At 44.0% G+C, this 14433-nt stretch overlaps 1 protein-coding gene across 1 annotated transcript in view; it reads right to left on the reverse strand.

Annotated features, from left to right (window-relative positions):
- The window catches only part of NUDT8 (nudix hydrolase 8), a 30252-nt gene extending 16057 nt beyond the window's left edge, over positions 1-14195 (reverse strand). Inside the window, exons 1-2 of the mRNA XM_077454717.1 lie at positions 14033-14195; positions 11559-11806 (exon numbers count right to left, since the gene is read on the reverse strand). Of these exons, the coding sequence (XP_077310843.1) occupies positions 11559-11800 (242 nt within the window). The 5' untranslated portion in view covers positions 11801-11806; positions 14033-14195. The remainder of the gene's footprint in view (positions 1-11558; positions 11807-14032) is intronic.
- Positions 14196-14433: the final 238 nt, after the last annotated feature.

Below are 14433 nucleotides of genomic sequence, written 5' to 3' on the forward strand. Positions count from 1 at the left end.
CCGCTCCATGTCAAAAGTGACCAAGAGTGGGGAGTGGTCCGAGACAGCACGAGGTAGATATTGGGCTTCCAGCACTCTCAGCAATAACCCACTGGACACAAAACATAAGTCTATCCTGGAAAGGGTATTAAACGTGGTGGAGTGACAGGAATATGACCCAATACACTGAGCTAATGGGGAGCTATGTTTAGGCGTCATACCAAATCTGTCCGTGTCGGGCGAGAGTACCACATTCATATCACCTGCAAGAATAATGGGACCCTCTGCGACCCGGTGGACAGCATCCATAATTATTCCCCACACTTCTATAGTAAATGGGTGGGGGGGGGGGATGTACACAGCTACAAAAGTATACATTCTGTTGTCTATTTCCAATACCAGAACCACAAACCTACCCATAGGATCGGTCTTGACCATCTTGGTATGGCACAGTAATGACTTGGAGACCAAGACCGACACCACCCTGGCATAGTTGGAGTACTTAGAGTGGAATGCTCTGCCCACAAATGCCCTGTAAAGGGCCAATGTCTTAGATCCCGTCAAGTGTGTTTCTTGGAGAAAAATTATACTTGGGTTATGTTTTTGAATATATTTGAACATTAAGGCACGTTTAATCCTTGAATTGAGGCCTCTCACATTCCACGATATCAAGTTAAGAGATTGCATGGCGAATAAAGTACTATAATCAACAAGTAAGGAGACCCCCAAAGCAGACAGAGCACTCCACCCCCCCCCCCCCCCCCGTGCCACACAGTACGTTGAAGATCAGTAGTATCAACACCCCCCAGAATGGGGGAGGCATAATCATACACAACAATATGAACATGTTATAAAAAAAATAGTGCAAAAGTCATTAGAACAATCTGTATTAAACTATGATCCTTAACCGAGGATCAGAACTTCCCCTTCCCCCACCCTGCCCGTAGCCCCAAACATCCCACGAGCTTGTACCCCAAATTGCGAACCAATAGACATGTTCACCCCTGAGGTGGGGAATACTCCCAGTCCAGCCGGACTGGGCGATCAAGGGTGGGTATGTGTTTCCAAAAGAGCAAAGTGTAGACCGCGTTGCTTGCAGGATGAATCCCAGCCTGCCAGTCTAAACCTATAGTTCAATTGCAGTAATACTTCAAGTGTCATGACATGGTGAGCTTTTTTGTATGCTTGTTTTCAGGGAAACGTTTACGGGACATCCTGCGCCAGTCTCTGGATCCACAGTATGTATACCAGGGGTCATCAAGCTGGGCCCAAGGACTCAATCCAGTTGTTGGCTTCCCTGGGGGATGTAAAGAATTGGGTTTTGCCCCCCCTGAACCACACGTAATCGAGCCGGGTACAGCATGCTGTATGGATGGCTGCATTCTCTCAGCCGCATTTTCACACTTTGGAAGGCTGCCCTCTGCTTCTGTGTTGCAGCTGAGAAATCAGGGAAGATAGTGATACGGTTGTTGTTGTACAGTACCTCAGGCATATTGCGGGCCTTGCGTAAGATGGCTTCTTTATCTCGGAAGTAGAGAAAGCGAGCTAGCATGGGTGTAGGATATCTGCCTGGTTGTTGTGCTCTTAATGGGACTCTATGAGCCCTTTCAATGGCAAAAAGGTGAGAGAAGCATTCTGTGCCAAAGGTTTGCTTAAACCAGGATAACAAAAACTCTTCTGCCTACTTACCCTTGGATCCTTCTGGGAACCCCAGGAAGCGGAGGTTGTTCCTCCGAAGGCGGTCCTCAATGTCCCCCAATTTAGCCTCCTGGGACTTGTAGTCTGCCACAGTGTCTCTCACCTGCACCATTAATGGATTGAGGTCATCTTCCACTGTGCTAATGCGCTGCTCCGCATCACTGACCCTCTGCCTGATTTTCTGGACATCATCTTTCAGTAAAGCAAAGTCCACCCGGATAGTTTCTATCTGATTAGATAGCGCCGCATGGCAGCTTTTAATAGTGTCCATGATTTGAGCCAGCGTGGGTTCTCCTACCTGAGCACCGGAGCCTCCTTCCTCTGTATCAGGTGGAGGGGATGGCAGGGGAGTAGCCAGAGGATCTGTGAGGTCAGGCCAGTCCGGGTCCCCCTCGGTGCCCAGGTGTCCATTCAGCACCGATGCGCTGTGTGTCCCTGCAGCCGTCCGGGCGCCATCTTGGCCGGCCTCATGTGCGAATCTGGCTAGACGGTCCGCGGGCTTGCCACCTACCCGCGGGCCGTATTTATTGACCATGCTCATGTGCCTGGTGTGTCCCTGGAATGATTCCATCGCTTGGCGGGCCGATCCTGTTTCTCAGGCTGGAAAGGATAAAGGTAAGGATTTCAACGCGGTCAGGAGCTCTCAGGAACAGGTCTTCACATACCGGAAGTCGGACACGCCCCCCGGTTCAGTAGTTTTCTACCTTGGTTAACGCAAGGGAGCCGGCCTCCATAATTATATTATGAAGTCTGGGAAACATTTGTCTCCTGGTGTGAAACTAGGAGCTGCACCCCAGGAAATAGGTCAAAAAGGTAGAGTCCTTATCTTTCTGAAGATTGGGGTGAGAAATAAAGCTGGCCTTGATTGCTTTCTAAGGACAGGTCTCAGCCTTATTGGTATTATTTCAACGACCACTTGCTTTGCATTCTTTGGTTCGTAACTTATTCAGGTGGTAACACGGCTTAACCTCCGGTTAGGTAACCCCTGAACCCTTGGGACTTGAATGTAGTTTTATCTGCATTACAAAACAGCCTTTTTTGGCCCGATACGACATATTACCTTGGTCCTTTTTTGACAAGGAAACAATTTTTTTCTGGTAACCATACCTGCTGCAAGAAGGGTATCAGAATTGACTGCTCTTTCTTGTAAAGAGCCATATTTTTATTATTCACAAAGATAAGGTAGTATTGCATCTCATCCTAACTTTTTACCAAAGGTAGTAGCAGGTTTTTATCTAAATCAGGATATTGTTCTACCTTCATATTTCCAGAACCCTGTTCTTTCAAAGTAAGTTCACTACATTCTCTTAATGTGGTGAGAGCAGTCAAAGTCTACTTAAAGGCGATTGCTCAGATTCGGAAAACGGATGTTTTGTTTGTGTTGCCTGAAGGTCCTAAAAGAGGACAGGCAGCATCAAAATCGACTATTCTAAATAGATTCGACAAGTAATTGTTCAAGCTTATGGTTAAAGGAGGTAGATTCCACCCTCTCAAATCAAAACGCACTCCCCTAGGGCTGTTAGTGCTTTGTGGGCAGTGCATCACCAAGCTTTCATGGCTCAATTCTGCAAGGCCGCAACTGGGTCTTCAATCCATACATTTACCAGATTCTATCTGGTGGATGTAAAAAGACATGAAGATGTCGCCTTTGGGCGCAGTGCACTGCAGGCAGGAGTATAAATCCTCTGTTCTCATGGTGCCCTACTTTGGTTGTGTCTCCCTCCCCTCAGTTGGCATTGCTCTAGGACATCCCACATAGTAATTACTATGGCTCTGTGTCCCGTTATGTACGATTAAAGAAAATAGGATTTTTATAATAGCTTACCTGTAAAATCCTTTTCTTTGAAGTACATCACGGGACACAGAGGTCCCGCCCCTCTTTTTGGTATACACGTGTACTGCTTTGCTACAAAACTGAGATACTCCCAGTAGTGGGAGGGGTTATATAGGGAGGCAACTTCCCGTTTAGGGTGTGCCAGTGTCCAGCACCTGAAGTTGGACTATAACCCACATAGTAATTACTATGGCTCCATGTCCTGTGATGTACTTCAAAAGAAAAAGGATTTTACAGGTAAGCCGTTATAAAAATCCCATTACTGTATCTCCTTGTCCTAAAAAAACTGATGATTCATAGATGATTCAATTTTCTTTCCTGCAACCACAGGTTGTAGAAAAGAAAATCACTTGATTCCCCCATCAACAGAGAATGCTACTGGGGGATCCCTCCCGTGGCTGTTAATGTGTTCTGCTGGAGCCTTCCCAGCCAGCACAATGATGCTAGCAGCTATAACGGCCGGCAGAGAAAACTCTGACAGGCTGGTTGTACTGAAGTGAATCGATGTAAAACCAGCCTGCCCACATATGGATAGAATCTCGGCTGGACCCTGCTGAACTGGTCAAGATTTGTTCCATCTATATAGTTACATAGTAGGTAAGGTTGAAAAAAAGACAAGTCCATTAAGTCCAACCTATGTGTGTGATTTTATGTCAGTATTACATTGTATATCAGTGTATGTTGTGGTCGTTCAGATGCTTATCCAATAGTTTTTTTAAAACCATCAATGCCCCCCCCCCCCTGCTGAAACCACTGCCTGTGAAAGAATTCCACATCCTTGCCACTCTTACAGTAAAGAACCCTCTACACAGTTTAGGTTAAACCGCTTTTCTTCTAATTTTAGTGAATGGCCGAGTGTCTTATTAAATTCCCTTCGCGGAAAAGTTTTATCCCTATTGTGGCATCACCAGTATGGCATTTGAATATTGAAATCATATCCCCTCTCAAGCGTCTTCTCCAGAGAGAACAAGTTCAGTGCTCACAACCTTTCCTCATATCTAAAATGTCCTCCTGCCACTTTATTAGTTTTGTTGCCCTTCTCGGGACTCTCTCCAGTTCCAGCACATCCTTCCTGAGGACTGGTGCCCTGAACTGGATGGCATACATGGAGTCTTGTAGAGCGGGAGAATTATCTTATCTCTGGAGTTAATCCCCTTTTTAATGCATGCCAATATTCTGTTTTTTTTGCTTGCAGCAGCTTGGCATTGCATGCCATTGCTGAGCCCATCATCTACTAGGACCCCCAGGTCTTTTTCCATCTTAGATTCCTCCAGAGGTCCCCCCCCCCCCCCCCCCCCAGTGAGTAGATTGCATTCATATTTTTCCCACCCAAATGCATCATTTAAAATTTTTCCACATTAAACCTCATTTGCCATGCCATTATTTTGTTCAGATCTTTTTGCAAGGTTTCCACATCCTGTGGAGAAGGTTTTTCCTGCTTAGCTTAGTATCGTCCACAAATACAGAAATTGAGCCTTTTATCCCATCCTCCAAGGCATTTATGAATAAATTAAATAGGATTGGGCCCAGGACAGAATCCTGGGGGACCCCACTTTCCACCCCTGCTCATTCCCAGTACTCCCCATTTATCACTACCCTCTGAACTTGCCCCTGTAGCTAGTTTTCAATTCATGTACTAACCCTATGGTCCATGCCAACCGACCTTACTTTGTACAGTAAACATTTATGGGGAACTGTATCAAATGCTTTTGCAAAACCCAGATACACAACGTCTATGGGCCTTCCTTTATCTAGATGGCAGCTCACCTCATAGAAGGTTAAAAAAGATTGCTTTGGCAATAACTACAGTGCCTTGCGAAAGTATTCGGCCCCCTTGAACTTTTCAACCTTTTGCCACATTTCAGGCTTCAAACATAAAGATATAAAATTTTAATTTTTTGTGAAGAATCACCAACAAGTGGGACACAATTGTGAAGTGGAACGAAATCTATTGGATTTTTGAAACTTTTTTTAGCAAATAAACTGAAAAGTGGTGCGTGCAAAATTATTCGGCCCCTTTACTTTCAGTGCAGCAAACTCACTCCAGAAGTTCAGCGAGGATCTCTGAATGATCCAATGTTGTCCTAAATGACTGATGGTGATAAATAGAATCCACCTGTCTCTATGTCAAGTAATAATATCTATATCTATATAATCAAGTCTCTATATAAATGCACCTGCTCTGTGATAGTCTCAGGGTTCTGTTGAAAGCACAGAGAGCATCATGAAGACCAAGGAACACACCAGGCAGGTCCGTAATACTGTTGTGGAGAAGTTTAAAGCCGGATTTGGATACAAAAAGATTTCCCAAGCTTTAAACATCCCAAGGAGCACTGTGCAAGCGATCATTTTGAAATGGAAGGAGTATCAGACCACTGCAAATCTACCAAGACCCGGCCGTCCCTCTAAACTTTCAGCTCATACAAGGAGAAGACTGATCAGAGAAGCAGCCAAGAGGCCCATGATCACTCTGGGATGAACTGCAGAGAACTACAGCTGAGGTGGGAGAGTCTGTCCATAGGACAACAATCAGTCGTACACTGCACAAATCTGGCCTTTATGGAAGAGTGGCAAGAAGAAATCCATTTCTCAAAGATATCCATAAAAAGTCTCGTCTAAAGTTTGCCACAATCCACCTGGGAGACACACCAAACATGTGGAAGAAGGTGCACTGGTCAGATGAACCCAAAATCGAACATTTTGCCCACAATGCAAAACGATTTGTTTGGCGTAAAAGCAACACAGCTCATCACCCTCAACACACCATCCCCACTGTGACACATGGTGGTGGCAGCATCATGGTTTGGGCCTGCTTTTCTTCAGCAGGGACAGGGAAGATGGTTAAAATTGAGGGGAAGATGGATGCAGCCAAATACAGGACCATTCTGGATGAAAACCTGTTGGAGTCTGCAAAAGACCTGAAACTGGGATGGAAATTTATCTTCCAACAAGACAATGATCCCAAACATACAGCAAAATCGACAAAGGAATGGTTCACAAATAAACGTATCCAGGTGTTAGAATGGCCAAGTCAAAGTCCAGACCTGAATCCAATCGAGAATCTGTGGAAAGAGCTGAAAACTGCTGTTCACAAATGCTCTCCATCCAACCTCACTGAGCTCGAGCTGTTTTGCAAGGAAGAATGGGCAAGAATTTCAGTCTCTCGATGTGCAAAACTGATAGAGACATACCCCAAGCGACTTGCAGCTGTAATCGCAGCAAAAGGTGGCTCTACAAAGTATTAACGCAAGGGGGCCGAATAATTTTGCACGCCCCACTTTTCATTTTTTTATTAGTTAAAAAAGTTTCAATAGTCCAATAGATTTTGTTCCACTTCACAATTGTGTCCCACTTGTTGGTGATTCTTCACAAAAAATAAAAATGTTATATCTTTATGTTTGAAGCCTGAAACGTGGCAAAAGGTTGAAAAGTTCAAGGGGGCCGAATACTTTTGCAAGGCACTGTATTCTTCATGAATCAATTCTGATTACTGCTAATGATACCATTGTCATTATTAAAATCTTGTATATAGCCCCTTATCATCCCCTCCAGGAGCATGCATACTATTGATGTTAGGCTAACTGGTCTGTGATTCCCAGGGATGTATTTTGGGCCCTTTTTTAAATATCGGCGCTACATTAGCTTTTCTGCAATCAGCTGGTACCATTCCAGTCGGTGCTACATTAGCTTTTCTGCAATCAGCTGGTACCATTCCAGTCAGTAGACTGTTCGTAAAAATTAGGAACAATGGTCTGGCAATTACTTGACTGAGTTCCCTAAGGACCCTCGGGTGCAAGCCATCGGGTCCCGGTGACTTATTAATGTTAAGTTTTTCAAGTCTATTTCTAATTCTGTGCTCTGTTAGCCATGAGGGTGCTTCCTGTGACAAGTCATGAGGATAAACACTGCAGTTTTGGTTACTGAAGCAGATTCCCTTCATCATTTTTTATGGGACCAATATGATCTGACCTCCCTTACTATTTATGTACATAAAGAATTTCTTGGGCTTTTTCCTTACTCTCCTCCACTATGGCCGGCTTTAGTTTCCACCCTCCTCCTAACACCTATGTGAACTAACCTGTGTAAGAAAGATGTACGCCGAAAGTGGGTGGGATATACACATTAGGCAGCAAGTGAACATTCTGTTTCTGAAGATGTTTGAAAGCAGGAAAAAAAAAAAATGTTGCGGATTTGACAAGGGCCAAATTGTAATGGCTGGACAACTGGGTCAGAACCACTCTACAACAGCAACTCTTGTGGGATGTTCCCAGTCTGCAGTGGTCAGGAATGCAAGGAAGAAAACTGGATACAGGGTCATGGGCAGCCAAGGCTCATTGATGTATGTGGGGAAGGAAGGCTACTATAACCCAAATTGCTGAAAAAGTTAATGCCAATTCCTATAGACAAGCGTCAGAACACACAGTGCATCACTGTTTGCAGTGTAAAGGGCTGTGTAACCACAGACCGGTCAAGGCGCCCAACACATAGGTTATATTTTGGTGAGCCAGTTGTGGCAGTACAGTGCCCTGTCACAGTATTAAAAAAAATAAAAATAAAAAAAAAAATAAAAAAAGAGGATAATATGTCACCCAGGGTTCTCACTCAGGTAGGTTGAGGGGGCGCTTGGCTCATATAGATGTAACTGGATTTTAAGCCCGGCTTGGGTCCTAAAGCCCAATATCCAATAAAAAAAAAAAAAAAATTTGAATTTCTTCATAAATTTAGGCCAATATGTATTCTGCTACATAATTTTGGTAAAAAAAAAAAAATCCCAACTATGGTGTATATATACTGGATTTTTTGTTACTTTTTTCCCCTTTTTTTATACTAATAATGGCGATCTGTGACTGCGATATTGTGACACTTTGGACACTGTGGGAACCAGGGTGAAAAATATTTACTGGTGGGTTATGGATTCCCTCTATTTATTCCATATATGTATTAACTTGTCTATTCCTATAATTAGCTAGACTATCAAACCTCTGATAATGTTACTGGTGATAGTACAATGATATATAGTTAGCTATAAAAATAAACACACTGCTTAGTAAAACAACTTATTTATTTCCCAAGAAAATAGGAAATGCTAACAGAAAAACACTAAAGGAAAATATTACAGAGCACATAACAAAAGAACATCAATGATACTTTACGTAAGGTTGTCCTCTAGATATTGTCTCGTCAGCTGGGCTCAAAATGGCAAGAGAGAATTTTCCATTCTGTGTGCACTTTTAAACTGCATTCAGACCCCCTCATACACCACACCCCTCTAGACTCCTGTCCAATGGAATATCACCAAGAGGCCGTCCTTCTAATATCTGTCCATCCTCCAGAAAGCATGCTATAGTGTCATTAGGGCAGCATTTGTCCATGAATCATAGATAGCCGACCCTGGCCAGATCTTCAAATGGCATTTGGTCTTTGATCTTGGTAGCTCAAATCATCAATCATCTTGGCAGCAGTGGCCCTCTTTGAAGCTGGTTTGCAGAGTGTTAATCAAGCATTTCAATCTTTATCACACCAGGTGGTTTGGAGCTAAGCTTTTTGTTCCTGTACTCCCTCTGCCAGGGGGCATGACTCTTCTTTTAGATGAAGGTTCTGATATGTTACAAAGCCTTGATGGGCAACCTGTTGCATTCCAGTCAGCTCTCAAGAGTGATGAGGCTAGGTGTATCCAGATTTCATATTCAAACACATCTTGTATTATGAAACAAAACATGTTGCCTTCCAACACAGGGACACTAATACAGTGATCAGTGCTAAAAATATGCTGCATGTACGAATGACACAGACTGGGAAGGGGTGTACCTAGTGTTTTTATATACTGTACATTTTGCTTTTACTAGGGGAAGTAATGGATTTTATTCCCTGCTGTGCAGGGACACAAAATCCATCCTTTCCCCTGTCAGAACATAGCTCTGCCTTGTTTACACCGCTCGGAGTCTCTGCCCGACGATGGGTGGGTGCCGGCAGACATCCAGTGCCCGGCACCCATAGATCAGCTGCGGCCCGCTGGTGGCACGCACGCACGCCCACCCCCCTCCCATAGGGGTTAGCGCAGAATAATGATATATACAGTATCTCACAAAAGTGAGTACACCCCTCCCATTTTTTTGTAAATATTATTATATCCCTTCATGGGACAACACTGAAGAAATTACACTTTGCGACAAAGTACTAAGTGTGCAGCTTGTATAACAGTGTACATTTGCTGTCCCCTCAAAATAACTCAACACACAGCCATTAATGTCTAAACTGCTGGCAACAAAAGCGAGTACACCCCTAAGTGAAAATGTCCAAATTGGGCCCAATTAGCCATTTTCTCTCCCCGATGTTATGTGACTTGGTAGCGTTACAGGGTCTCAGGTGTAAATGTGGAGCAGTTTTATTAACCACTTAAGCCCCGGACCAATTTGCAGCCAAAGGACCAGGCCCCTTTTTGCGATTCGGCACTATGTCGCTTTAACTTACAATTGCGCGGTCGTACGACATGGCTCCCAAACAAAATTGGCGTCCTTTTTTTCCCACAAATAGAGCTTTCTTTTGGTGGTATTTGATCACCTCTGCGGTTTTTATTTTTTGCACTATAAACAAAAATAGAGCGGCAATTTTGAAAAAAATTCAATATTTTTTACTTTTTGCTATAATAAATATCCCCCAAAAATATATATATAAAATTTTTTTTTTCCTCAGTTTAGGCCGATACGTATTCTTCTACATATTTTTGGTTAAAAAAACAAAACAAAAAAACCCCGCAATTAGCGATTATTGATTGGTTTGCACAAAAGTTATGGCGTTTACAAAATAGGGGATAGTTTTATAGCATTTTTGTTAATTTTTTTTTTACTAGTAATGGTGGCGATCATTGATTTTTATTGTGACTGCGACATTATGGCGGACACATCGGACATTTTTGGGACCATTGTTAGCTATACAGAAATCAGCCTGTCAGTGCTCAGACCATACGCCGCACACTGCATCAAATTGGTCTGCATGGCTGTCGTCCCAGAAGGAAGCCTCTTCTAAAGATGATGCACAGGGAAGCCCACAAACAGTTTTCCAAAGACAAGCAGACTAAGGACATGGATTACTGGAACCATGTCCTGTGGTCTGAGGAGACCAAGATAAACTTATTTGGTTCAGATGGTGTCAAGCGTGTGTGGCGATAACCAGGTGAGGAGACAAATGTGTCTTGCCTACAGTCAAGCATGTTGATGGTAGTGTCTTGATCTGGGGCCGCATGAGTGCTGCCGGTACTGGGGAGCTACAGTTTATTAAGGGAACCATGAATGCCAACATGTACTGTGACATACTTGAAGCAAAGCATGATCCCCTCCCTTCGGAGACTGGGCCGCAGTATCGCAACATGATAAAGACCCCAAACACACCTCCAAGACGACCACTGCCTTACTAAAGAAGCTGAGGTTAAAGGTGATGGACTGGCCAAGCATGCCCCCAGATCTAAACCCTATTGAGCATCTGTGAGGCATCCTCAAATGGAATGTGGAGGAGTGCAAGGTCTCCAACTTCCACCAGCTCCGTGATGTCGTCAAGGAGGAGTGGAAGAGGACTCCAGTGGCAACCTGTGAAGCTCTGGTGAACTCCATGAACATGAGGGTTAAGGCAGTGATGGTAAAAATAATGGTGGCCACACAAAATATTGACACTTTGGGCCCAATTTGGACATTTTCACTTTCGTTGCCATTGGTTTAGACATTAATGGCTGTGTGTTGGGTTATTTTTAGGGGACAGCAAATTTACACGGTTATACAAGCTGTACACTCACTACTTTACATTGTAGCAAAGTGTCATTTCTTCAGTGTTGTCACATGTAAATAAAATATTTACAAAAATAAGAGGGGAAGAGGGGTTTACTGACTTTTGTGAGCTACTATACGTGATTCTGCACAGGAAGGCCACCCTGTAGCAGTAAATCTGCCATGAGGCGGTCCAGAAGTGGTTAATAAACCTGGGCTAGGAAAGCAAAAGCGTGGCTGAGTCCTTGGAAGGGTCTAGGTATACATTGTATAGGTAGTCTGATGCCTACCTGATGTCTCCTTTGTGCCTTCCCTTCAGCTTGGGGGAGCGCAGGGTATAGAGTAAGGAGGGGGCTCCGCGGAAGGTACATAATGTTACCAGAACTCCTGCTGATGCTTTGACTGGTAGCGCCGTTCTACTCAGAACTTCCCGACACCTTTGTTCTGTCTCATAGGAAAGACTTTCCAAGGGGACGTTCGGAAGAACCTTGGTGCAGAGTCCACGCTGGACAACAGACAGATGAAGACTCATTTGACTCTGCAAAATGCAAATGGTGATATAAGAATAAATGTAAAATTTAAATTGTGAAAAAAAAAAACTACGTACCAACAAAAATAACAGAAAACAGAATAAATGTAACAATATAGTTAGAATAAAAGACTAAAATATGTAAAATTGTGCTGATTTGTGCAGACAACAGTAGTATTTAAAGCGGTAGTAAACCCGCACATTTTTTTTTTTAAACCTGCAAAGCAAAAGGCATAATGAGCTAGTATGCACCGCATACTAGCTCATTATGAAATACTTACCTTAGAACGAGGCCCCGACATCTGGCCCGATCCACGCCGAGGGAGCTGACATGCTCCCTCGGCGTTTCTTCCGGGTATCGCGGCTCCGGCGCTGTGAGTGGCCGGAGCCGCGATATCGTCACTCCCGCGCATGCGCGCGGGAGATTTCAGTCCGGCCGCTTGGCTGCTGCCGGATTTTGACGGCGAGAAACCCCTTGTGCGCATGCGCCGCTGCAGTCAGCGGCGCATACCGAGGGGAATATCTCCTAAACCGTACAAGTTTAGGAGATATTTTTTTTACCTACAGGTAAGCCTTATTATAGGCTTTCCTGTAGGTAAAAGTTAAAAATGTGGGTATACAACCACTTTAAGTTCCAGCTACTATTTTTCTATTGGATGTTAAAAAAGGGAAACATGGATTTTATGGACTAATACTGATCAGCTACAACTTTTTTGACAACTGACAGGTTAAGTGAATACCAATGATTGTCTCATTACAAAATAAAGTGTAAGTGGACATGCTGTCCCTGAAGTTGTGTTAAAAGCAGAAAAAGAGTCATCATAGTTTGTGGCGTAGCCACAGACCGGTCAGGTTGCCCATGCTGACCCATGTCCACAGCCAAAAGCTCCTACAATGGGCACGTGTGCACCAGAACTGGTCTAATGAATCATGTTTTCTTTTAAATCATATGGATGACTAACTGTCCATTACTTACCTGTAGAAGAGATGGCACCAGGATGCAGTAGGAGAAGGGAACCACCCTACCACCACATGCCACCGACCTAAACATTGTTGAAAAGGCAGTACAAGGACAGGGTTCTGCTGGGAAAGCTTGGGTCTTGCCATTCATGTGGATGTTACTTTGACACGTATCAACCTACCTAAACATTGTTGCTGCCAAAGTACGCACCTTCATGGAAATGCTATTCCTTGATGGCAGTGGCCTCTTTCAGCAGGATAACTGCCACACTGCAAAAATGGTTCAAGAATGGTTTGAGGGACACAACGAGTTCAAGGTGTTGGCTTGACCTCCAAATTCTCAAGATCTCAGTCCAATCAAGAGTCTGTAGGATGTGCTGGAAAAACCAAGTGTCCGATCCATGGAGGCCTCACCTCACCTCACCTCACAACTTAAAGGGCTTAAATGATCTGCTACTGATGGCTTGGTGCCAGATACCGTAGCATACCTTCAGAGGTTTAGTGGAGTCCATGCCTCGATGGGTCAGGGGGACCTACACAAAATTAAGTAGGTGGTCATGAAGTCATGGCTGATCGGTGTATATTGTTTTGGGGGGGGGGGGGGGGGGGGTGGGGGTTAAGTAAAATTGGGGCATATGTGAAAAAAAAAAATAGTCAGGCAGAACAAAGGATAAAGGAAAACTACGTGGACTGTCATTGCTGACCTCCTAAAATAGTGGTTACCCAGCCGTCCATGCCAAAATTTTTGGAGTCAGAGGATGAGCATGACAGGCAGGCGCCCTGCATCTGATCTGGAGACGGATAAGAAGGTTATGTGTAGCAAAGATCTATGAGTGAGATCTCTGCGCACACTGATATCCCTGCACGCCAATATCCCTGTGCAAGCTTATATCTCTGCACACAGCGATATCTCTGCGCCATCAGCAGCCCCCCCGTCTACGCAAGGTGCCCGTAGTGTTGGAGTTGAGACACCAGTAATTGCGACGTCCCCAGATATTGCATTTACATTAGATCAGGCAATGGTTATAGCCACAAAAAAGTCTGAGGTTTGTGCGATGATCTGACGCTGTATGCAGGCAACTTCACCCAGTTGAAGTTTTCTAATGACAGACCCCACAAGCACATTCTCAGAGCCCCACACACACAATGTCACATGGACACACTTGACCTTCAGCACACACAAGTTCTAATCTACACACATGCAGAGAAGTCTCCAAGATCGAACTCAGAAATGATAAACTTCAAACCTCTCCCGATTTTCGTTCACATACTCACTTGGGCGGCTTCTGTGTTCCTCAAAACTCCCTCTCGACCATTGCAAGACCTTTAATGCCTTCTTCTGCCAGGATCCAACATGGTCGCCGCTGTAAAGAGCAAACTTCCGGTCAGGATTTTTATGAGCGTGTAGGCAAGTCAAATGACCACCAGGTGTCTCTGTACAGGAACTTATCCTCATCACACACTGCAGAGCGTGTATATTTGTATGTATTTGCTGCCATCTAGTGGTTGCAAAATGAAAATAGAAGGCTGTTTAGATGGATTTCTGAACAAGGCATTGCTTATTATGGAAGTCAAATTAATGCAAATAGTACCTTTCTGCTCATGTAAAGAAAACCAGTTGCCAATACATTTGTATTACTTATTCTTACATTAAGATGGATTTCTGAACCACAAGG

This window comes from Lithobates pipiens, unplaced genomic scaffold (genome assembly GCF_037356315.1).
Source record: "Lithobates pipiens isolate NorthernLeopardFrog02 unplaced genomic scaffold, aLitPip1_a1.2 Scaffold_25, whole genome shotgun sequence".
NCBI lineage: Eukaryota > Metazoa > Chordata > Amphibia > Anura > Ranidae > Lithobates > Lithobates pipiens.